We start from the raw sequence: 22,787 nt of genomic DNA, 5'->3' as shown, positions 1-22,787 counted from the left end.
CTCCAGCCCCACGTACCCTAACAGGATCAGAGGTAGTAAATGGTCGGATGGACAGAATGAACCTGAATTCCAACAAGCTAATTAATTAATTTATTCAGCTCTGAGTGTGTAAATTGTCTATGACAAAATTCGCCAAGTCAGAGACCATTTATCAATGTTGCAGTAAATGCAGTGGAAATAGAAGCAGGACTCAAAGCTGTACTTACAAATGAACCTGGTCACTCATAGACAAAATCTGTGAAAGACACTATTTATGTTTTTGATCTGTATGTTCTTTCTTTCTGCAGCACACTTATACATCTGTGGACCTCACTTGACTCCTTGTGGGATGAACTACAGAGATAATTGTCTCCAAGCGAAGACAAGGCAAAAGGTTAGATGTGCCTCTGCAGCTCTTAGCTTTGCTCAGAGCCCGAGTCTAATCTTGACTTCTGGATATGGGTGACATCCTTATTGAGAGTCTGAAGGCCACTCTTTGGTCATGACACACAAGTATTTCCCCTATCTCTGAAACCATGGCAACAGCAGCTTTATGAAGAGGGAGCTGTCCCTTTTCCTTTTTGAGTCGATTAAAACAGAGAGACTACATAGTTCATCAGACCTTATTAACTTACCATCTCAGGTCCTCCCTCTACCTTCTACCATCTCAGCAGCACCTGTGCTTTGAAACTAGATAGATAAATAGATAGATAGATAGAACTTTATTGATCCCACAACGGGGAAATGTGTGTGTTACCACAGCTCAATTACAAGAAAGAAAAAAAAGAAAAGTTAAATTGATCAATACTAGCTGATTTAAAATGATTTAGCCCACACCCTTCACTGCAACCTCTACACATCGTCATGAGGTCACAACCCTGACTGACCACGTGTGATGTGCGGCAGATGCACAGACCACTCATTTTAATACACAGTCAGCTTGATTTCTGCTCTGTAATATCTGTTAGTGCATGGTCAGGTAGAGGTCACAAAAATGAACAGAATTTTTAAAAGAAATACTACATTTAGGCTTTTTCTTTATTGATAATCTGAAAATTAAACTTTCAAAAAAAATGAGTAAAATGTATTTATTACTGAGGAAAACGCTTTGTAGGGTCGAAGAATACTGCACAGGTGAATTTACCATGACAGACTTTCCTCTCTCCTGGTGTTGTTATTTGAAGCTTAATTATCTTAAACATTATTTGGGTACATACTAACTTATTTCGACTGTAGATAATGTTTTCACTCACTTCAAATTTGTAGACATGTAAAGTAAGTTTGATTGTATGTGAAGATAAGTAAAACTCTGTGAAATATCTTTTAATAAATATAGGCCTGATCATAATGACCTCTTCACCTTTAGGAGGGTTTTATGATAGTCTTCCATTTCTACTTATCTCCTACAGTTCATATTTCAATAGAACTGCATGTTTCCAACTAGTGTTTATTTTTTAATTGCAAATGATTATCAATTTGCTGGTGAGTGACATCAAGGATCACAAAGTGTGTTGTGCAGGAACATATTCTCACCACCAGAGGTCAGGAGTGCAAGGTTTTAAAGTTTGGATGACGTGAAACGAGTGCTCCTACAGTATTGCAGCAATGTCGATGCAAAGCTTTCATACCTCCTGCTTCCTTAACACTGAAATTAGTCAGACACGTGTTTTTTTTGACTTTTTAGATTATAAAATAGATTAAAAAATTGCATATAGTATTGCAAAGATTTTTGCATTTATATCTTTTCTTGAGTCAAGCCATTACTGTAGGAGCAGTAAGAAACACATTGAGATAGAAGATTATCACTGAGTTTAGGGAGGACTGTACGAAAAAGATCACACCTATTAGCTATCATAAATATCTGTTTGTTTGTTTTTTTGATATCGGAGTTTATCCCGTGGTTAGCACTGTCGCCTCGCAGCAAGAAGACATGCAATTGGGGACTAGGCTAATTGGATACACTAAATTGACCGTGGGTGTGAATGGTTGTTTGTCTCTATATTTTGGCCCTGCGATGGACTGTCGTCCTGTCCAAGGTGAACCCCGCAACCATTAACAGGAATAAGCAGAAGGCAATGGTTGGATGGATGGAGTCGATCCCAGCTGACATTGGGTGAGACGCGGGGTTCACACTCAATGGGTCGCCAGTCCGTTGCAAGGCCATCGGTACCAATTAATGGCTCAATAATATCTTGCTTAAGGATTCTTGGACATGGTCACCGGGGAAATGAAGATCGAGCCAACGACCCTTCGCTTGCGCTCTACCTCCGAGCCATGCATTTTCACTGTTATTCATTCATTTCATTTTAGAAGACGAATGTGAAATTAAACTGGCATTTTGTCCTGAACTGTTGGGAACTTTCAGAGTGCAAAGAGTAATTTCCCTCTAATTCATAGATAAAACTTCCATCCCGCCTATCGCCCAATGTCAGCTGGAATAGGCTCCAGATCCCCGCGACCCTTAACGGATAAGCGGTATAGAAAATGGATGGCTAAAACTAAAGCTTAATTACGGATTTCCACCGCCCACTCTGGCAACCCGCACGTTGTTCAGGGGGAGGCGCTAGTCCGCAGTAGTTTCTGGAAGGAACCTCATGCTTGCACCATGGAGAAAGTGAGTATCAGGATGGTCTCGTCCTTCTAATTGTTTTCAAACCTTTTAAATGAAATATTTGTGGGATTCATTTTTTTCTAATTAACTTAAAATTTAAGTGTCTTTGCCATGTTATTTGGTGTAGACACGTCTTTACACTGTTTGCTAATATCAGTCAGCTAAGTTAGCTAGCTAGTAAGGTTATCATGAATCCGGTAGTATCGTGTTGAAGCTGCTTGGTTAATGGTGTGTGACTGGGCTTGAGGATGTTATTTATCATTGAGTATTTTCCTAGTGCTAGTCTCCAATTTTAGCTGAAGTTTTAATTCCCAAAAGTGTTACCGTTGTTGGGTTACCTTTACTGCTGCGACTGATTCATGATAGCACGCGACAAGGTTAGCTAAATGGTTGGCTAACCTTAGTTAAGTTTGAGGCTTTGTAGTGTGAATGTCCCTCTGACGTTTTGTCTTCTACTGGGATCCCTCCCAGATGTTGCGATAGAAATCGTTACCACAAGCTAATCACACCAGTGATGCTCCCATTCAACTCTCAACCTAGCTAATTTCTGGTGAAGAGCTAACGTTAGCTCAGAATGTGGACGCGATAGGTATTACTCCGGAGACTTAGGACAGACATAATTTCATCCTTTTGTTAAAATGTTGTGTCACGTCCGACGGAGCACATTGCGGCAGTCTCAGTATGTAACACATGCTGCAGGAGTATTTTTGGCTCGCTAGCTTGCGCTGGACCGGAGGAGCTTTCTAGATGCACACGCTGTCAAGGCTGTAACCGCATTTTGTTTCGTCAGCTAGCCCGTAAATTACGCGATTATATGATCATTTTAAAACCGCACACTTGGTCATCATAATCGAGCCAGCAATGTCATTTAACACGTATTGTAGGTCAAAACTACTGCATGGTTCTGATTGAACTTGTGCTGCCATCAATATTTATTTTTTTTAACTTTTGAAAATGAAAAATATTATACATGTGGCCAGAAATTTTCTAGTTGTCAGTGCTTTTCACATGCATATCATAAAATGTCTCCATCATAGGCACTTTGATGGCCAGACCTATCCCATCATAAATATCTCAGCCCCCCCACCCCACCCATGGTGATTGATCCAGATATGGATTCAGGATATTTTCGAAGAATTACCCATCATTGTTATGATGGCAAAATGTGATATATGGTCACGTGTAGATAAGTAGCTTATGCTGCCATTCTAATGTGGGAATTAGTTCAATATATCAGAATCTGGCCAAGATATCCTTCTACAAACAGGGATTTAGTTTTGGCTAAATTCCATCCAATTAATACTAAATTTGGCCTAAATTTGAACCCTTTCACTCTGAACATGGGCACCAAAATCAGTCCCAGTCAACAGCTTGATGGCACTGCAGCAAAAAATTTTGCAATATGAAAAACTTAATCTTCCAATTGAGGCTGCTTGTCTGTTTTGGATGATACTGCACACACAATGAATATATGGTCTGTGGATGAAAAATTGTTAAAAGAATATTGATAACCTGAGAAAACATAATAATAATAATAATAATAATAATAATAATAATATACTATATAATATAATCTAATTATATATAAAAAATATTCTGAACAAGAGGTGTTGAGTGTTTATCTCATATTCTGGAATGTGTCCTGTTAACATTAAACTCTTGCATCATGTCCACCCATGACACCCCCCCCCCCCCCCCCATCCTTGCTTACAGGTTTGCAGTCTCAGACTTGTCTCTTGTGTGTATTGATTTTGTCTGCCTTGCATAATGTGGCATGGTGACACTGTGAGAACTTGAAAAGCTACAACATGTACTCAAGTGATGGGGTTATGGGGAAACTCAGATTATGCATGAACAAACGAGAAATATGTAATGTTAGTCACTCTGTGGCTGCTGCACCTGTCTGATACAGACAGACATTTGTTGTGCATTGCTTTTTCAGCTGTGTCAGTCGCAGCTGTGCAAGATGTCCTCACTCTAGTGGTTCAGAGAAGGAGAGCTGTGTTGCAGTGAATGTGTTGTCTCATTACACTTCATCTTCTTGTTTCCTCCTTGCTCACAGGCTTCAGCATTGAAAGATCAGGGCAACAAAGCACTGAGTGCAGGAAACATTGATGAGGCTATACGCTGCTACACTGAGGCCTTAGCTCTCGACCCTTCAAACCATGTCCTGTTCAGTAACCGCTCAGCTGCCCATGCCAAGAAAGGCAACTATGAAAGCGCTCTCCAGGATGCCTGTCAGACCATCAAGATAAAGCCCGACTGGGGCAAGGTGACGTCTGTTTTCCTTACAACAGGGCTTATCAAAAGAGTGATCTCGAATTTAAATGTCAGCGCAATTTCACAACTAACGCGTCAATTCTGATTGATTTGATTAACCAGGGATACTCCCGTAAAGCTGCAGCGTTGGAATTCCTTGGCCAACTGGAGGATGCTAAAATTACCTACCAGGAGGGACTCCGACAAGAGCCGAGTAATCAGCAGCTAAAGGAGGGTTTGCAGAACATTGAGGCCCGGCTTGCAGGTAGAGCCTTCTATTTTTGTAAAGCAAGGGGCATTGTGATTTGAAAATTGTGACTCATTTTCCCACCTACACAAGTAGAGGTTTTAGAGATGGCTGACTGCAGAATTGAGTACTTGGGTTTTCTAAAAGGTAGTCGGCAGCCCACCTAGATTTTGAGGGTTATACATCGGTTAGTAGGGAAGAAGGTGCAGGAAAGCATATTCTGATGGATTCAATCCTAGGTCTGGGGTGGATGTGTGGGTGTTGTGAACGTCATTGAGATAGCACTAATGAATATCATTTTGTTGTTATTCACCAGAGAAAACAATGATGAATCCGTTTGCCATGCCCAACTTGTATCAGAAGCTGGAAAATGATCCTCGAACCCGTGAGCTCCTGTCAGATCCGAGCTACAAAGAACTGCTGGAGCAGCTTAGGAACAAACCTTCGGAGCTTGGCACGTATGTGTATTGTAAAATTTTTTATCCATTTCATCAAAAATAATGTCTGATAGACCAGATGAAGGCACAAAAAGGATCAGGCCAGAGATGGTCAGTTTGAGTAGAAATGTTCAAAAAGTCTATGGGAAAATGTTTGTGCGCAGTACCAAAGATAAAACACTGTCCACACAGTGTCCATCTGTATTTTGTGTGTGTTGTGAATGCTAATCCTTAGTGCAGAATATGTTAAAAGTGTCAAAATCTAAAAATATTCAATAAATAAAGGGACAGTCTCTTTACCTGGAACTCACACATTAACCCTGAATACTGGGAGCTTAGAAATGCATTAGTTTGGCTGATTGTTCTGCAGGAAGCTGCAGGATCCCAGAGTGATGACCACACTCTCTGTTCTGCTGGGATTGAACCTCTCCGAGATGGAGGAGGAAGAGCCGACTCCCGCTCCTCCTCCCAAACCCAAAGAGACTCAGCCACCTCCTCCCAAAGAAGAGGACCTTCCAGAGAACAAGAGAAAAGTAAACACTTTTTTGTAGTTTTTATTCTTATGGAGCTTTTGCCCACATCTGATGAGTCAGAATCGTATTTAGTCTGAATGATTTTAATCCTCTAATTTACTTGTTTGACAGGCTTTGAAGGAAAAGGAGCTTGGGAATACTGCATATAAGAATAAGGACTTTGGAACAGCGCTGAAACATTATGAAGAAGCAATCAAGCACGACCCAACCAACATGACCTATATTTCAAATCAAGCAGGTATTTATTCTTGTATGTTGGAAGAAACACCAGCTTTACACTTGTGGGTTTGCTGTCTAAAAATATGTAAAATGATGAAGTCTGTATATCCCTGAACTAACCTTACACCTAACTGAAATTCAACATACTGATTGTAAATGGAGAAAAAAAAACCTATGAAGTGAATTACTCAGAAATGAAGACTGTACTGAAACAGTGACATAACAATCTTGACTATCTTGTTAGTATCAGTTTAACAAGAACTGCGTTTGATATTTGATTCAAATCTTGTGTTCTCCTTCTTGTTACCTTCCCTTCAGCTGTGTACTTTGAGAAGGGAGATTTTGAGAAGTGCCGAGAGCTCTGTGAGAAGGCCATCGATGTTGGCAGAGAGAACCGAGAAGACTACAGACAAATTGCAAAGTGAGTTGTGCCTGTTTTCTTTTTTGTTCCTATGTAACGCACGCACGCACGGTGCACTCCCAAGCTTACAAGGTAAGGTGGTATTTTTGCATCTAACAAGGCAAATGTTGCAGAAACACACTGATGTGAAACATGAAGTGATGCAGAAACAGAGACCTTCACCAAAACCTCGAGGGCTCAGCACTTGCTGATCACATTGCATTTTAAGACATTGTAATGCTGCCAGGGTTGGGGAGGGGGGGTATGGAGGGCAGATATTAATTAGCAGTGATACAGGATTGGGTCAGTTTTGAAGTACTAATAAGCTCCTTGACAAACTAGTCAACAGACATACTGTCACAGCACAGTGATGCGTTTAATGGATTGATAAGCTGTGTTTAGTCAGTGTTTCATAGTGTTGCACTGTACTTTAAACCGCAGCATGTACCAGAGAACAACTTTCTTTGGAATTAAGCTGAGAAATACAGGAATACTATTAAGTGTGAGCACAGACAGTAGGAGAAAGGAAAATGGAATTCCCTCAACTGTTTTTCAGCTCATATCGCCATCGGCTTTCTGTCTAAAATGTTGCTGTCTTGTTTCGCTGTTTTAGTTGTCGTTGTCTTCGAGAAAAAAACTCTGTCTTGTCTCCTCCTGTTGTTGCCCCATAGAGCACATCAACTCTCTCATAAACAAACAGCAGCTAGCCACAGCCATCTTGCTCCTCCCGCACCTGAAAACCCCTGTTTTACCTTTGACAGCTGTTCACATCCTTTCTCTGTGTGTTGCTCTTGCAAACAAGCATCTCTCAGAGCAAATTCTGTCCTAATTTTATATTACCAAATCACAGAGTACTATCAATAAGCTTTATTGATATCACTAAGATCCTCACAATATCCATTCCTCGTCAGAGATGGTGGAGTAATTGAACGGAGTCTTGTTTTTTGGTTGGTGCTCCTGTATCGGTATGAGCTGCTGTCACTAGCAGCACAACCTCTAGCATCAGCAGTTTCAAGTCAGCAGATATTTCCTGCTGTCTTTCAGATGATTGCGTAAACATCTGTCCAATTTTGTTTTTTATGGTGCTCTTCACTTGCTATCTTCAGCTGTAGCTAACACTAAAGTGAATGAGACACATGATGACAAAGCAAGTCCCAATGTAGTGGTGCAACAACTTGCTGTCAGAAGGAAGAGTGACAAAAAGCTCTTGATAGTGGCATCAGTTGTGAACAAAATGAACAATGGGTATCAAAGAACTTGATATTTTCAACAGCGTTACTTCACACTATAACCTGGCAAAAGATAATGTGGTGATATTGCATTTGGGTCCAAATTCTCTGTCTATTCACCTTGATTAAGGTGTTGAAGAGAGCAGAGGTGGTTGTGTGTGTTGGTTCCATGAGCACTGTCAAAGCTCACTTGACATTTGGTAAAGAGTGTCCCTGTGCTGAGCCCAGGCTTTAGTGTTTTCTAGTTGTGGAAACGAGTATAACAGATGACTGCATCCTGATGTAAGAACATGTGTATGCACATCCATCTTGGTTCTGTCTCTCTTACAGGGCTTTGGCCAGGATTGGCAACTCCTACTTCAAGCAGGAAAAATACAAAGAAGCAGTTCAGTACTTCAACAAGAGTTTGACAGAGCATCGCACTCCAGATGTTCTGAAGAAGTGTCAGCAGGTGAAGTTCACTGCTTTCTCTAAAATGTCATTGTTTTTTATTGTTCAGGATGCAAAGCTTGACCTCAAGCTTGTAGTATTGAGATGGCTGTTATATCTTTGCTACATTCTGCATTCATCCACTCTGACACTGTCTATTGGCTGTGCAGGCTGAGAAGATCCTGAAAGAACAGGAGAAACTAGCCTACATCAACCCTGACTTAGCCCTGGAGGAGAAGAATAAGGGCAATGATGCCTTTCAAAAGGGTATGCAACGGCTTTAAGTGTTATAGATTTTGATTCTTATTTCATGAATTTGTGCAAAGATGGACTTCTCTTTTGCGTCCCGCAGGAGACTACCCCTTAGCCATGAAACATTACACCGAGGCCATCAAGAGAAACCCAAATGACGCCAAGCTCTTCAGCAACAGAGCTGCCTGCTACACAAAACTGTTGGAGTTTCAACTTGCCCTGAAGGTACAGTGCATCACTCCAGAGAACCACCTGAGTCTACTCTGTTGCATCTGTTTTGTGCTTTACTAAAAAAAAAAAGACCTCCACTATCTGTTTCTTTCCTCAGGATTGTGAAGAATGCATCAAACTTGAGCCCACCTTCAGTGAGTGTTCAACTGTCTATGAATTTCCAGTTATAAACATTTTGCATGAGGAACTATGTTGCATCAAACTGTAAGATTTACAGTTCTAAAGCAGCTGTAATCCGTCCACAGTTAAAGGCTACACGCGTAAAGGCGCTGCTCTGGAGGCCATGAAAGATTATTCAAAAGCTATGGATGCTTACCAGAAGGCCTTGGAGTTTGATTCTTCCTCAAAGGTATTTATAATGGAATTTCTAGGCCTCCCAACAGAGTAAAACTATTCTGATAAATTGCCTGTTTAAAAGAAGGGGTTGTGTTCCATGTTTACTTCCACCAGTTACTGATATCGGAAATGGGTCATTACTTGAATTCCGTAGTTTTTTTTAACCATGAACCACCTTCCTAATGTGGCGTGGAAATCAAACTGGCTCACAATTTTTTTATACATACTAACTCAAATTTTATTGTTTATTGGTATTCAACACAGAGTAGTAAAAATGATGGTGGCCCTAGACAACCTAATGCCTAAAACCCTTAAAATACACTGTGGCGATGTGCAGCCATAAAAACATGTTTATACAAATACTGGTGTTGGATGGGTACTCTTTCCAGTATACATGTTCAAGTATAATACACAGTATCAGAATGTCTCTTGGACAAGATTATTGTCAGAGGAAAAACTGGATCACATCAAACTCAGTCCACATCCTTTGCTCTCTGCACCTTCAGGAAGCCACAGAGGGCATGCAGCGCTGCATGGTCAGTCAGGCCATGAGGAACGACAGCCCTGAGGAGGTGAAGAAAAGGGCCATGGCTGATCCAGAGGTACAGCAGATTATGTCTGACCCAGCCATGCGCATGATCCTAGAGCAGATGCAGAAAGACCCTCAAGCGCTCAGCGAGTAAGTTGCACTTCCTCTCTGCTGCTCTTAGAAAGTAATGTATAGCAATGCATTAAAATGTAATGTCTCTTCCTGTTTGATCCCCAGCCACCTAAAGAACCCAGTTATTGCTCAGAAGATTCAGAAACTCATTGATGTTGGACTCATAGCCATTCGTTGATGGGACACAAGAAGCAGATGCGCAGAGAAGAACCTCCTGAGACTACAGTGGAAGAAAATGCAAATCCCTCAAAAATTCTACATCCTCTTTTTTGCCTTCAGATTCAAAATTCAGGGATGCAAACAGCCTGCATTTCGCTGCATGACCCTTTATTTATCCCAGCTTTGGTTACTCATGTCGAGATCCAAAGACTTCTCCTTGGCGGTTGGGAAGGGGGTGTTGAATGGGTGATGTCACACATTTATGAATGTCTTTACAAAAGTAATTGCATTGTCGTGTGGAAGGTTCCACTTTGTGGATTAAGCTCACCTTTTCAAAGAAAGAGATTGAAGACTTTGCTGCAAATGTAGCAAACGGTGAATCATAGCGTCATTAATCTCCTGACCCACACCCGGAGATGCTCTGGAGTCTCCACACCTGCAGGTTCAAGCACAAAACGCATCCTCAGCATCCAAAATACACCAGCCGGCGACGGTTCCTGTGGTCAATAATTAAAGCAGCTAAACTGACAACGTAAGTGTGAGACACAGAGTTGTAATTATTCGTAGCAGGGTTAGTTTTTCCTGTGTAACACAATAAAGTCATCAAGGCATTTATAATGACAAAAATTCCAGAATTGTTAAAAATGAGTGTTCAAAAAAAAAAAAGATTAAAACACCGAATCGGAGGCTATTTGAAGCAACAGACCACGGTTGTGTTTTTTCCACTTAAAAATAAATCCAACACATTTTCTATAAATTATCCTGTATGAGGAAAGAGAAATCAAAATCGCAAATATTGTCTTTCAGCCACATTCACATTTTTCTTTTTTTTTTTTACACTGTTTGCATCCCTGAAATTATACTGTCCATTGTCTCCATGTGTTTTTTTTTAATATATCGGTTCCACTTTGTCAACATTGTATATAAGAATTCATCTCGTCTGTTCATCCACTTAACATCAGGACTCCTGAATACTTCATCTGGGTAAAGAATGATACATTGACAATTTAGATAATGACAGTGTAGCAGCTTCAGCAGCGGGTAAAGGGAAATCCACCCTAAAGCAGATCTCATTTTCCTAATTGTTCAAGATTGTGGTCAAAAGCAGGGAAGAAGACGTTATTTACAGAAACATTCAAACGTGATGCACAAATTGCGTTTGTCATCACTGACTCCTGTTTTCTCTTCTGTGAAGGCTTGACTAAACACGGTGCTTTAAAGTTGAGGTGTCACGGTGTCATTTTCGGTCGTCTCCCAGACCTCAGGTACAAAGCTGAATCTGCCCCCATCCACTTGCTCCTTAGGTGCGGGCTCAAACTCTTTCGTAAGAATCTAAAGCCTTGCTACATCAGGATCAATGGTTTTGTCAGTGCTGGAACTCTAATGTTCACAAGCTTTTCCTCTTGATAGTTGAATGTGGTGATGGAAAGATAGAATTTACTGCCTTTGGCTCGAGTACTTTTGCCTTGACACAAGAATAAAGAGTAATCCTTGTCAGTTTAAATACGTTTAGCAGTGCTACAGTTGAGTGTGCACTGTGGCTGCCATACCAGTGAGCTCAGCTTTGTGGTTTGTTAGCTGGTTCTCTAAGTCCCAAGTATGGCAGTTCAAGCAGCCGTTATTTATTCCATGTTCATCAAAAATGTAAAATCTCCGAGGTAAAGTTCTTGTGCTGTTTGAAAAATCTGCAAGAGTGTCACTGAAAGCCATTGAAGTTGTCGGTATTTATTAAAGCTACTTTTGTCTTGACTCAGATTGGGTTTCCCAAACCTGAAACTCTGGGGCTCCAGTACAAGTATAACCTACTAATGGGAATAATGTGAGAGTGATAGGGTGGATTTACCTCTCGAAGATCGCAGCCGTTGGTTTACTCTGTCATGAGACTGCTTGATGGCTTCACACATACATGAGCACCCCTCACCCCCCCATATACTCCATGATAAGAAGTAATACTGCTATTGACCATGATGCCACTCATGGCTTCAGATACCTCAAAGTCTCCACATTGTCATAGTAACTGTGATGTGGTTTCCAGGAGGGACTCAAAGATGTTCGAACTGAACAGTAACAACTTTTCGTTTCTGCGTTTTCACAGTAGAATTGTTCCGCCAGGAAGTCGTTATCACTTGTGGGGCACAACAGAAATGGGAGTCGGGACCTTTTATCATCGAGGTCCCTTCATTGTATTAAACTACAAGCAACAGCGATGGAACTGACATGATGTAAAAGAAACTGTCCCAAGACAAGTGTGATGGAAATCAGTTTTACTGTGAATATACAATATCTGAATGTATTTCTAAAAATTCGTGTTGGCTTTTTTTTTTTTCTTCTTCTTCTCTGTGAGACCAACAAAGTTAATTTCGAACTAAGTGCAGAGGTAAACCCTAACAGCTGACACAGTACACGCCAGTCAGGAGCACAGTGACATTCTGGATGTGGCCTTCATGAAATTCAGATGTGTGTGTAGTAGAATGTGTCCACATCACAAAAGCATAAATCACCTTTTAACAATATAAATGAAGATATTGGTTGTATACTCACTCTTGTGAATTTATTTGGTAAATTTAGGTGAAATTGCAGTACGCTGCAGCAGCCCAGCAGTTGATCCCCTCCTTGCTTGGATAGTCATGTAGAGTTTGGGATTGAACCTGGACTGAAGTGTCACATTGACCCAAATCCCTGTGTTTCAAAACAATTTTGATATGAATTTAATGGGGAAGGAAAATGTATCCTATTTTTCTGATATCTGAATGGGATATGTATTTAATTCAAGCATCCCTGAATTAAAAAGCTAGCTATTTTAAAAAAAAAAAAAATTGGGGGGGGGGGGGTTTGGCCATATTTTTCCTGGCTGAAATAGGTTTTCCCATAAGAAATTATATCATTAATGCAGAAGAACAGAGCAGAAATGTTTGTCTTCCTGAAAGATTCTCTCTATCCTCTTGGCTGTTCTGAAACACACAGCAGAAATATTTTTATCTCATGATAATTTATCTCGTTCATTTAGAACAAAATAACTTTTTTTAATTAATGCACGAGTATTATCTCTTTTATTTAGAAAAATGTATTAATGAATTAGAAAAAAAAAAACAGTTTTCCATTCACTTCGATTTCAGACAACGGGGCTATCGCGGTTCAATAGAGAACTCGAGGTCTCGAGCCGCTCAGCTCCGCCCCCACCGGTTGTTCACGTGACCGACCGTCGCCCAGGTTGTGTCGAAAGCATCCTGGTTTAGCAGCTAGCTAGGAGCTGACAGTCTACTAACAGATGTGTAATTATTTTATATAACGTGGGGGGGACATGAACTTGACTCTAACGGACACACAGACGACAAGGAATAACCCGACCTGCCCTCCTTACCATGGTCCAATTGTGAACCACGAGGAGGCCCTTTAACAATGCTAACTAAACATTAGCCAGCGTTACAAAGTTTGACGGGCAATAACAACAACAGTCGCTAGCTAGATGCTAGTTAGTCAGTTCACTACCACATCAGATTGCCAGGTAGTGTGCACGTTATAGCACGAGCTAGGCTGACTAAATGACGTTGTTCTTGCAGATTAACGTATTTATAATTTGACCAGCATCTCCTGTATCGCTAGCGTTAACGTTATCACTGAGTAACGTCAGGTAGTGAATGCACACTGACAACTGTTAGCCGCTAATGCTAGCGTTAGCCATCTAAACTTCAACCCTTACTCAAATTCAGCACTGGTGATTATTTTCAGAGGAAATTGTCAGATAAAATGAACAGGAGTTCATGAGCAGCGGGTATCTGAGTAAGTGCACGTCTGTTTCTTCGTACTGCTTTCTGCCAATCACGAGACAAACAGCAGGATGTCAAAAACACGGGGATTAACGTTAGAGCAGCTGTTTTGTCTGGGAAACACATCTGTCCGCTCGTTCCGATAAACCTCGTACTCCTCAGTGCTGCTAGAATAGTTTCGTATAGAAGTTAGCTGTGTGTGTAGCGTAACATATAAAACATCTGGCTACTAGTTCATCTCAGACAGTCTCTATAGGCTTCAATCTACATCGAGTTATGCCGGGGGACGCATCTGATAGCAGCGATGACTCCGATGCAAAAACAAACGAAAAAGCCTGTACCGTCAAGCATCAAATCACCAATGGTAAGTCAAGCATATGCGAATGTGTTGTTTAACCTGACAATTCTCCCTTCCTCCTTGTAAATGATAATTAATCCCACAATTAATAAGAAAATCTGTCATACGGTGATACAGCTGCATCATATTAATTTAATCACATTAATTTATCTACGTTCTCGCATATCAGAGATTTTTGAACAAATTATTAGAAAAAAATGACAGCATGATGCAGAGCAGTGGAACAAACCCTATGATTGACCACAGAAGTGAGTCAACAACATGCCATGCCAGCGGTACTATGTGGTATTGTGCGAGGTACACCGTAGATGCGCGTAAAGTTTTCCGTGCATCATACCTGAGGATCTGGTGTACGGAAGACAGATGCATTGCCATGGGAGGGACGTCATCTCAGTTTGCTGTAGGTTGTTTTTTTTAATCAAGGCCGATAATCAAGGTGGCTGCTAATTGCTATTTGCAGCTGGAGATGCACATTGTTGGATTTTTTTTGTTGTTGTTGCCAATATTCAACATCCTGATAATTTATCACTGATTTGGCTGATAGCTGATATTTAGAGATACCATTGATATCGGCATAAAAAAAAGTTTGTGTGATACAAATATTTAATTCATTGAGGAATAACACACATAAACAGTTTGCACTTGAAAGAGTAATTTTTTGCTGTTTTTCCAAACTTTGGGAGAAGTACAAATATTCTAATACAGATATTGTGAAAAATAATGAATATCTAACCAGATATTTGGCTAAAGTAATAATCATTTGATCGCCTGTTTGAAGTGCCTTAACCTGAATATTTGAAGGCACAGTTGCCCCAATATGACCGTCTGAGCAGGTTTCTGCTCAAGGCTTTCCTTCAACGGGGGGAGGTTTTCACACGGTGGCTAAATACTTGTCCTATGATTTGGTGTTTTATAAATAACAGTGAAAAAACTGAAATTAAAAATAAATGTGTAATGTGTACAATGTATGAGTGTGTCATATTGGATAAATCTACAATGATCTTTAGAATTCTGGTAAGGACGCCTGATGGATTTTGGAAAGCATGTTAACAGCCCAGCTCTTATAGTTCACATGTAAAACAGAAACCAGGTAGAGGTCAGAAGGTGGGAGAAGACAGCTGTGTGAGAGAGGCCTCATGGCTTTATAAATGTGATTGCACTTGGCTGAAATGCAGAACTTGATGAAGATTTAGAATTGATACAAAAGGAAAAACACACTCTTCCCCACCTGAAGAAGAAGCAGAAGAAGAAGAAGAAGATGTCTTTCTCCAAGGCAGCCTGCATAACTAGAGGGCATCCATCTAGCATGGCATCCTGGCTCTTGTTTGCTGCGTTGTCACTCACCTCACTACAGAGCATCTGTCATATGAGCTTGAGCAGCCTGCCTTATCCATTGTCCTACTTAGCATATGTTACATTTTTGCTCTATGTGGCTCTAGCTAACCTCACAGGACACACTGAGAAGGTCGGCATGGAAAACTTTGAGCTGCTCAAAGTCTTGGGCACTGGAGGTAAGTGTCAAAATTAAGTATATGAAGTACAGCTGCATGTTTGAGTTCCAACTGAAACTAATGCCTGTAAAGACTGAGGCACTCAGTGCTGGGGAAAATATTTCTTTCTGTTCATCTTGGATTTCATGTCACACCCATTTTAAGTACAATATGATGCTTTATCAATCTTTGCTGTCTTTCTCACCAGAAGTAATTGAGTGGAATGTTTTTCTTTGTCCAGCTTATGGAAAAGTGTTTTTGGTCAGGAAGAACAGTGGTCACGATGAAGGTCAGCTCTATGCCATGAAGGTGAGACTCTTGGTGATTCATTATTCCAATGGTTTTACCTGCGAGGGGCTTCCTGTCGGCTTTCATCACACTTAACCTCCAGCTGTCAACACTTGAATTTTAATAGGGAATTTTCAAGGTTTGAAAAGTGATTATATTTTGAGTAAAACACTTTAAATGCTATACAATTACAAATAGTAAATCTGTCAGTCGGTGACACATTTGCTACTGTGTACCTAATCAAATTAAACCCAAAGATTGTTTAGAGGAGCAGCTCAACACCGTGCATCAAGCTCACCGCTCATAAATGTAAACATTGTGTTTCGTGTAGGTGTCCATTCAGAGTTTGAAATTTCAGAGTGTTTAAGTGCTTCACACATTCTGATGGAAGTGTGATGACTACGCGCAGTTGTGTCCCACATATTGTATCAGCATATTTTTAGGTTGAGCTCAATAATTCGACAGATTTGGTTTAAAACTGAAGAACTTCTGACCTCTTGAGAATGAACAAAAATAGTCCAAAATCACTCTGGAGTACCACATTAAGACACCAAGACCTTGAGGAACACTACAGAAAATGTCTTCCGCTGGTTTGAAAAACTTGTGGTAAAGTACTAGAAAAGCTTGACCATGCACTTGAAAAGTAATGTTACTGTAACTTCTGTTAAGGTTGACTGAGTTCCGGTTCCCTGGGATCCTGTGAGTGGGATCCTCTCATTACGGGAGACTGACTTTTATTTTTTAACCTGCTCTGTAGTTCTGAATTAAGTTGTCCAAATCTAATCACCAACCTTAGGTGCTGAAGAAAGCAGCCATCGTTCAAAAGGCGAAGACAACGGAACACACTCGCACTGAGAGGCAGGTGTTGGAGCACATCCGCCAGTCCCCCTTCCTGGTCACGCTCCATTACGCCTTTCAGACGCAGAGCAAGCTGCACCTCATCCTTGGTGAGTGCTTGGAAAGCGGGACTTAACGCCATGGACTCTGGTCTCTTCAGTCTTTCCTGAATAGATGTTATTGCTATATTTAGTTATGTCCATATATTTTTGTCTGCTGTGTTACGTCTGTCTGTTTGGTGCATAATGTTGGTGTTTGTGTTTGTCTATGTGTGTGTGTTTGTGTGTGCGCGCGCTCAATTTTTGTACATGTCTCTCCAAGCTCAGTGTGTATTTGTCTGTTGTGTGTGTGAATGCAGACTACGTGAGCGGAGGGGAGATGTTCACTCATTTGTACCAGCGGGATCACTTCCCTGAAGAGGCGGTGCGGATATATATCGGGGAAATAATCCTGGCGCTGGAGCATCTGCACAAGGTGGGCTCTGCTCTGTTGAGTCAAATCTGGCAGAAGGAAGATGACATGAGCTTACAGATGCCTAGCGCGCTCACACAGTCATGCTGTGTTCAAAACAACATCAAAGTCGGGGGGAAATAATCTGAGTGTCTTTTCTCCGACTTGATGTCATTTACGACATTAAACATGGTGGTCTTCATCTTTAATTGTAAGAATATAATTGATACAAATGTGTCCTTGGTTATTAGGCGGCATGGCTCGGAGGTAGAGTGGCCGTCTAGCAATGGAAGGGTTCCTGGTTCAATCCTCACTCCCCCTGGTGACCCTGTCGAATTATCCTTGAGCAAGATACTGAACTAACTGCTAATAACTAATTATTCGTGATGAGTAGGGTGGCACCTTGCATGGCAGCCTCCACCATCAGTCTGTTTGTGTGTGTGTGTGTGTGTGTGTGTGTGTGTGTGTGTGTGTGGGTCAGTTAGATGACGCTGTAAAGCGCTTTGAGAGCCGCTAAGGTAGGAAGGCGCTGTTTAAAAATGAGTCCATTTACCATTTAGTTCCTTTTTCTTCTTTTGAATTTTCTCTTGGGTGCGTTCCCACCACCCCCTGATCTGGACTGTATCCTCTCTCTTTTTTTTTTCCTCTCCAACTCGATCTGTTAAAACTTAACAGACAGTTCCTGAATTTGATCCTCATTTGGTGCTGGACATAAAGTTCCAACTGGGCTCTTGCGTCACTGCCTTGAATACAAAAGTGTTGTTTGTGTAGTGTTTCACAGCTGCTACAGACTTTGTTTTTAGTCTAGTCTCTGTAAAAAATGATCATTATGTCTTCCTCCTAAACGAGGGTGCAACAAGAGGGTAGAATATATTTGTGTTCCTATTTATTTTGGGAGCTTCATCTGTATTAGTAGTGTTTGTAACTAGGTCACGACCTTCGATAGGAACACCAGAGTCACGCTAACGTTTGGACTGTCATGGGTTGTTCCCTCGAACAGCCTCTAGAAAAAAACATTCATACAGCGGTGCCTTGCTGTGGCGGTGCCCCCATCTTCTGAGGTCATGTTGCAGTTTAATGTTGCTGCTGTTTACGTTGATCCTTTTCTTTGACCTCACAACTACAGAAAAGTGTAATCGTTATCATTTATTGTCTTTATTTGTGAAGTGTATTTGTATATGATTTTACTGGTATTTGTACAGCTTGGGATTGTGTATCGGGACATCAAGCTTGAAAACATCCTCCTGGACAGTGATGGACATGTGGTATTGACAGATTTTGGGCTCAGCAAAGAGTTTCTGGAAGAAGAGGTATGTAAACATGATGTAAAGAATGTCTTGTTATTGCCATTTTATTTCTCTCCTGTTGGATTTGTTTTCATGTTAAATTCTTTCCTTACAGAAGGAGAGGACCTACTCATTCTGTGGCACTATTGAGTACATGGCACCTGAAATCATCAGGGGGAAGACGGGCCATGGCAAGGTACATAGGTGACAGGAGGGCACTGGGTGGACCTCCTTTCATTGCTCATGTACAAAGACAAATGTTTCATTTCAGAGTGACAGGGAGAGCCATTGTGCCATGTGTATCTGACTTTAATTACATCTCAGTTAAAGACATCATGCTTTAGGTCAGTAGAGGTCAGTCACTGTTATAACAGACAACCTCATTCCGCTCTCTGGCCCTCGTGGCTGCTCACCTGCTCCCTCAGTCGGTGGATTGGTGGAGTCTCGGTATCCTGATGTTTGAGCTGCTGACGGGAGCGTCTCCCTTTACGTTGGAGGGAGAAAGGAACTCCCAGAGCGAGGTGTCCAGGTGAGTGCTGTTCTATTCGAACCTTAAATAAATATGATCATAGAGGTGATCTCAGCTGGTGGGGTTTGATCATGTAGGAGATAAGTTTCGATATCTTTCATCTTCTCAGACGTATTTTGCGCTGTGATCCACCGTTTCCCTCCATGATTGGATCCATCGCTCAGGACCTGCTGAAGAAGTTGTTAGTGAAGGATCCCCACAGGAGGCTGGGCTCTGGACCTCGGGGGGCTGCAGACATCAAGGCCCATGTCTTTTTCAAGGTCCTGCTGACCTATGCTGCCGTTCACTCCATTACCATCTTTCATTTTTTCCTCTTTGACCTTGCCTCTTGTCTCTCTAACAGGGTCTGAACTGGGACGATCTGGCCCAGAAGAAAGTAGCAAGTCCATTCAAGCCGGAGCTGAAGAGTGAACTTGACGTGGGGAATTTTGCTGAGGAATTCACTGGGATGGATCCAGTCTACTCACCTGCAAGCACGCCCCCCAGCACTGACCGCTTATTCCAGGTCAGATTTTGTTGTCGTATTCTGGACATTAACAAAAAATGAAGGAATAGTTTTTGTTCTCCCTCCCTGTCCGATCCACAGCACACTGTTGAAGTATACTGCCTCCCCATTAACCCTCCATCTCTGCTGTGATCTTAGGGCTACTCATTCATCGCGCCCTCCATCCTGTTCAATAAAAACGCTGTCATGGGAGATTTTGTTGATTCCCAGGTTCGTGCTGACCGACCAGGTTCAGCCTCAGTCCAGCGCAGTGCAATGTTACAGGTTTGGATCCTAGAAACCCATTTTTAATTTAGCGTTTAAGTGATATTAGTGCAAGCTAAATGTTTACTGTAATCTAGACGTTTCTACAGAAGTAAATTTGATTCTTTTTGTCCTCCTAATTACACTAACACACAATTAACATCCTGTAATCTCTTGTGTTTAATGTCCCTTCTTTGTGTAGGAGTCCCAGTTTTTTCAGCACTATGAGCTGTGTCTTCAGGGACCACCCTTGGGTGAAGGGAGTTTCTCCGTTTGCAGGAAATGCAAACACAAGCAAAGTGGCAATGAATATGCAGTAAAGATAGTCAGCCGCAGGTACATTCTTGCCACACGATCCCATAATAATGTTTGTGTGTGTGTGTGTGTGCGTGTGTGTGTGCGCGCGCGCACTCGCGTGATTGAATGTCCGTGTTAACTTTGAATGATGTCTGTGTTTTTGTTGGTTGTGATTTTCCATCTCCAAAAGAGACCGGATCTTTCCGCTGGTAATAATTGGTGTAAAAATATATACTGATACTAAAGAGGTATGACAGCACTCTGACTTCAGTGAAGGAATAATGCTTTGTAGTACACCAGTATGAGGCCCGTGTATTTAGGAGCAGTTCAAGGTCAAGAAGAACTTACCATTATCTTTATGGGAGAGAGCAGAAGTCATAAAAACGAAAATTCTCCCCAGATTGTCTTCTCTCGTTTCCATCACTCACAGAAATGAACACAGTTTGCAGTATTTTAAGAGAAAGGTAAAAACCTAGACTAAGCCCAAGCCACGAAGCCAGAAGTGTGTCCACATTGCCCTGCATTTAATGATGGATATCTGCTCCTTATAAAGACCAATGTGAAGTAGGAAGAGAACAATCACTACTTTGTTTCTGTGGTGACTATAAATGAAAAAGCGGCAACATCTTAATTTTTCTTCCACAAGACATCGCTAAACAACTTCTTACCTGGTGCTCACACCTTTTATTTGATTCAGTTTGCTTTCGCACTATCACATTATCGAGCATGTAAAGACATGGGTCAGACTCAAGAGGTCACCAGAATTTCACATGTTCAAGTCGTCCTTTTCAGTATCGTCCTTGGTAAAAGCGTCTGTGCTGTCAACTAAAACTGTTAACTACAACATGGCATCTATTCGCCCTTTTATGGCTCTTTTATGCAGTTGACATCGAGCAGGTTTAAAACATAGAACCTCTCAATGTCTCACAGCGTGGTTATTCATGAACTAATGTGACCTCATGGGTCCCAGAAGCATCACGTCACCTGCATGTGTTTCAATGAAATGATATTTGGTCCATTTCCTCTCACACCTCACATGAACTGCACAAGGGTTCACTTGGAAGAAAACTGAAGGCCCCAATTTGGTGCACGCTGGAGTTCAGACGAGCTTTCACACCAGCTCAAAGCAACCGGACCATCTGATGGAATTCACCAGAAGACCAAAGAGCTCTGCTTGTGTTAAAGTGACCTCAGATGTCTTTGCTGGTCTTAAACATGCATTCTGTCTCATGGCCAGCAGAGGGTTGTGTTGGTGCTTCCAATAAGAAATCTGATTGTATCAAACTCTGTAACAAAATGAGCCAATTCCTCACCTGGTTCGTTACCTCAGGAAACATTTCCTGATGAGTTTATCATCGTTAGTTCAATACAGCCGGATGTTTATTCAGAGTCAAACGCATTAACAATTGTTTGCAGCAGGATTGCTCCTCTTCGACTACCCTCCACCCCCTCTGACACTGTATTGTTACGGATATCTCCTTCATGTCAGTATGTCTCAATATTTTAGATAAATAATGTTTACATATTTTAGAATGGAAGTCAACTCTCAAAGGGAGATTGCTGCTTTGAGGCAATGTGAGGCTCACCCAAACATCGTCAAGCTGCACGAGGTCTACACTGATCAGGTACAAATCCAGTTACTGTAGGCAGTGAATATAAAATACCTGTTTTTAAGGAGAGAGGGAGTGCTATAGTGCATATTATAAGACATCTCCCACCTGTCTCAGTACCACACGTATTTAGTGATGGAGCTGCTGCGAGGCGGTGAGCTGCTGGAACGAATCAAGAGGAAGAAACTCTTTGGTGAAGCGGAGGCCAGTCAGCTGTTACAGTGCCTGGTGTCAGCAGTGAGCTTCATGCATGAGGCTGGAGTCGTGCACAGAGACCTCAAACCAGAGGTGGGCTGGTTTGGTTCATTTCTTCATTTATTGCTATGAACATGTGGACTCTTGTGTATATATGAAAAAACAGAGCAGCTAGTAAACTCAGATCATGCATGAATGTACAACCACAGTTCTTATAATATCAGATGGAAATGAAAAAAAACCAAAACAAACAAACCTGAATAGATTTCTAACCCAGTGGTCTTAGCGTAAACACAGCGGACCCTCTGTGCTGCAGATGACAGTCTTCCAGAGTGAAGGCAGCAGATTAATCACACACATTATGCTGTCTTCAGAGGGCTGGAGGGGTTTAATTAACTGAAGGAGAAGACTTTCATGCGCCGTAAAGCAGCTGTGATTGACAAATCGTGGTAAAAATAAACTGTTTACTATTAGTTCTCTTTGTCTCAGTGGCCTGCTGCAGCGCTGATAGGCTTGTGATGCATGTCCTCATTGGAGAGGGTAGGATCACCAACTGATGATTCATGGTCAGACGAGGGATGTGGGTTAGGGTTAGCTGATATCCTGGAGTATCAAATAAAAAAAAAAATCACATTTGAGTGCCTCATTTGAATGAAACACTTGTCGGTTTACCCTATCACCTTTCAACCACTTCAAGGTCAGGGACACACCAGTTGGAGGTAGTAACCAGTGGGATTCATTGGTGCCTGGATGTAATGTCAGAATGTCTCTTTTCCTTTCAGAATGTGCTGTTTGCAGATGAAGGGGAGAACTCGGTGCTGAAAGTAATAGATTTTGGATTTGCCCGCCTGTGCCCTGCAGGCAGCGCCCCCCTGCAGACTCCCTGCTTCACGCTGCAGTACGCTGCGCCTGAACTTTTCGAGAGTGCAGGATACGACAAAGCCTGTGAC

The 22,787-nt window shown here is 41.6% G+C and overlaps 2 protein-coding genes across 2 annotated transcripts in view; both read left to right on the top strand.

Moving 5' to 3' along the window:
* Positions 1–2,477: 2,477 nt before the first annotated feature.
* stip1 (stress-induced phosphoprotein 1) lies at positions 2,478–12,474 on the top strand. Its single transcript, XM_086227239.1, has 14 exons — positions 2,478–2,593; positions 4,653–4,862; positions 4,973–5,114; positions 5,413–5,554; positions 5,904–6,066; positions 6,178–6,304; positions 6,604–6,706; positions 8,245–8,365; positions 8,514–8,610; positions 8,696–8,820; positions 8,924–8,960; positions 9,072–9,175; positions 9,669–9,841; positions 9,929–12,474. The coding sequence occupies exons 1-14, from the start codon at positions 2,585–2,587 to the stop codon at positions 9,999–10,001; spliced, it is 1,626 nt and encodes a 541-aa protein (XP_086083365.1). The 5' UTR covers positions 2,478–2,584; the 3' UTR covers positions 10,002–12,474.
* A 707-nt stretch (positions 12,475–13,181) lies between these two features.
* rps6ka4 (ribosomal protein S6 kinase A4) overlaps positions 13,182–22,787 on the top strand; it is an 11,179-nt gene continuing 1,573 nt past the window's right edge. Inside the window, exons 1-15 of the mRNA XM_086226768.1 lie at positions 13,182–14,113; positions 15,547–15,618; positions 15,839–15,906; positions 16,682–16,832; positions 17,081–17,196; positions 18,375–18,482; positions 18,574–18,654; positions 18,884–18,987; positions 19,097–19,247; positions 19,331–19,492; positions 19,631–19,756; positions 19,938–20,071; positions 21,564–21,657; positions 21,760–21,930; positions 22,620–22,787. The exon at positions 22,620–22,787 is cut by the window's right edge and continues 24 nt beyond it. Coding sequence (XP_086082894.1) covers positions 14,026–14,113; positions 15,547–15,618; positions 15,839–15,906; positions 16,682–16,832; positions 17,081–17,196; positions 18,375–18,482; positions 18,574–18,654; positions 18,884–18,987; positions 19,097–19,247; positions 19,331–19,492; positions 19,631–19,756; positions 19,938–20,071; positions 21,564–21,657; positions 21,760–21,930; positions 22,620–22,787 — 1,794 coding nt within the window. The 5' untranslated portion in view covers positions 13,182–14,025. The remainder of the gene's footprint in view (positions 14,114–15,546; positions 15,619–15,838; positions 15,907–16,681; positions 16,833–17,080; positions 17,197–18,374; positions 18,483–18,573; positions 18,655–18,883; positions 18,988–19,096; positions 19,248–19,330; positions 19,493–19,630; positions 19,757–19,937; positions 20,072–21,563; positions 21,658–21,759; positions 21,931–22,619) is intronic.

This window comes from Aulostomus chinensis, chromosome 15, assembly GCF_037954235.1.
Source record: "Aulostomus chinensis isolate RoL2024-O1b breed Wild chromosome 15, RoL_Achi_v1.0, whole genome shotgun sequence".
In the NCBI taxonomy this organism is placed as follows: domain Eukaryota; kingdom Metazoa; phylum Chordata; class Actinopteri; order Syngnathiformes; family Aulostomidae; genus Aulostomus; species Aulostomus chinensis.
The sequence above is the reverse complement of the archived record's forward strand: the minus strand, read 5'-3'. Positions and strand labels throughout refer to the sequence as shown.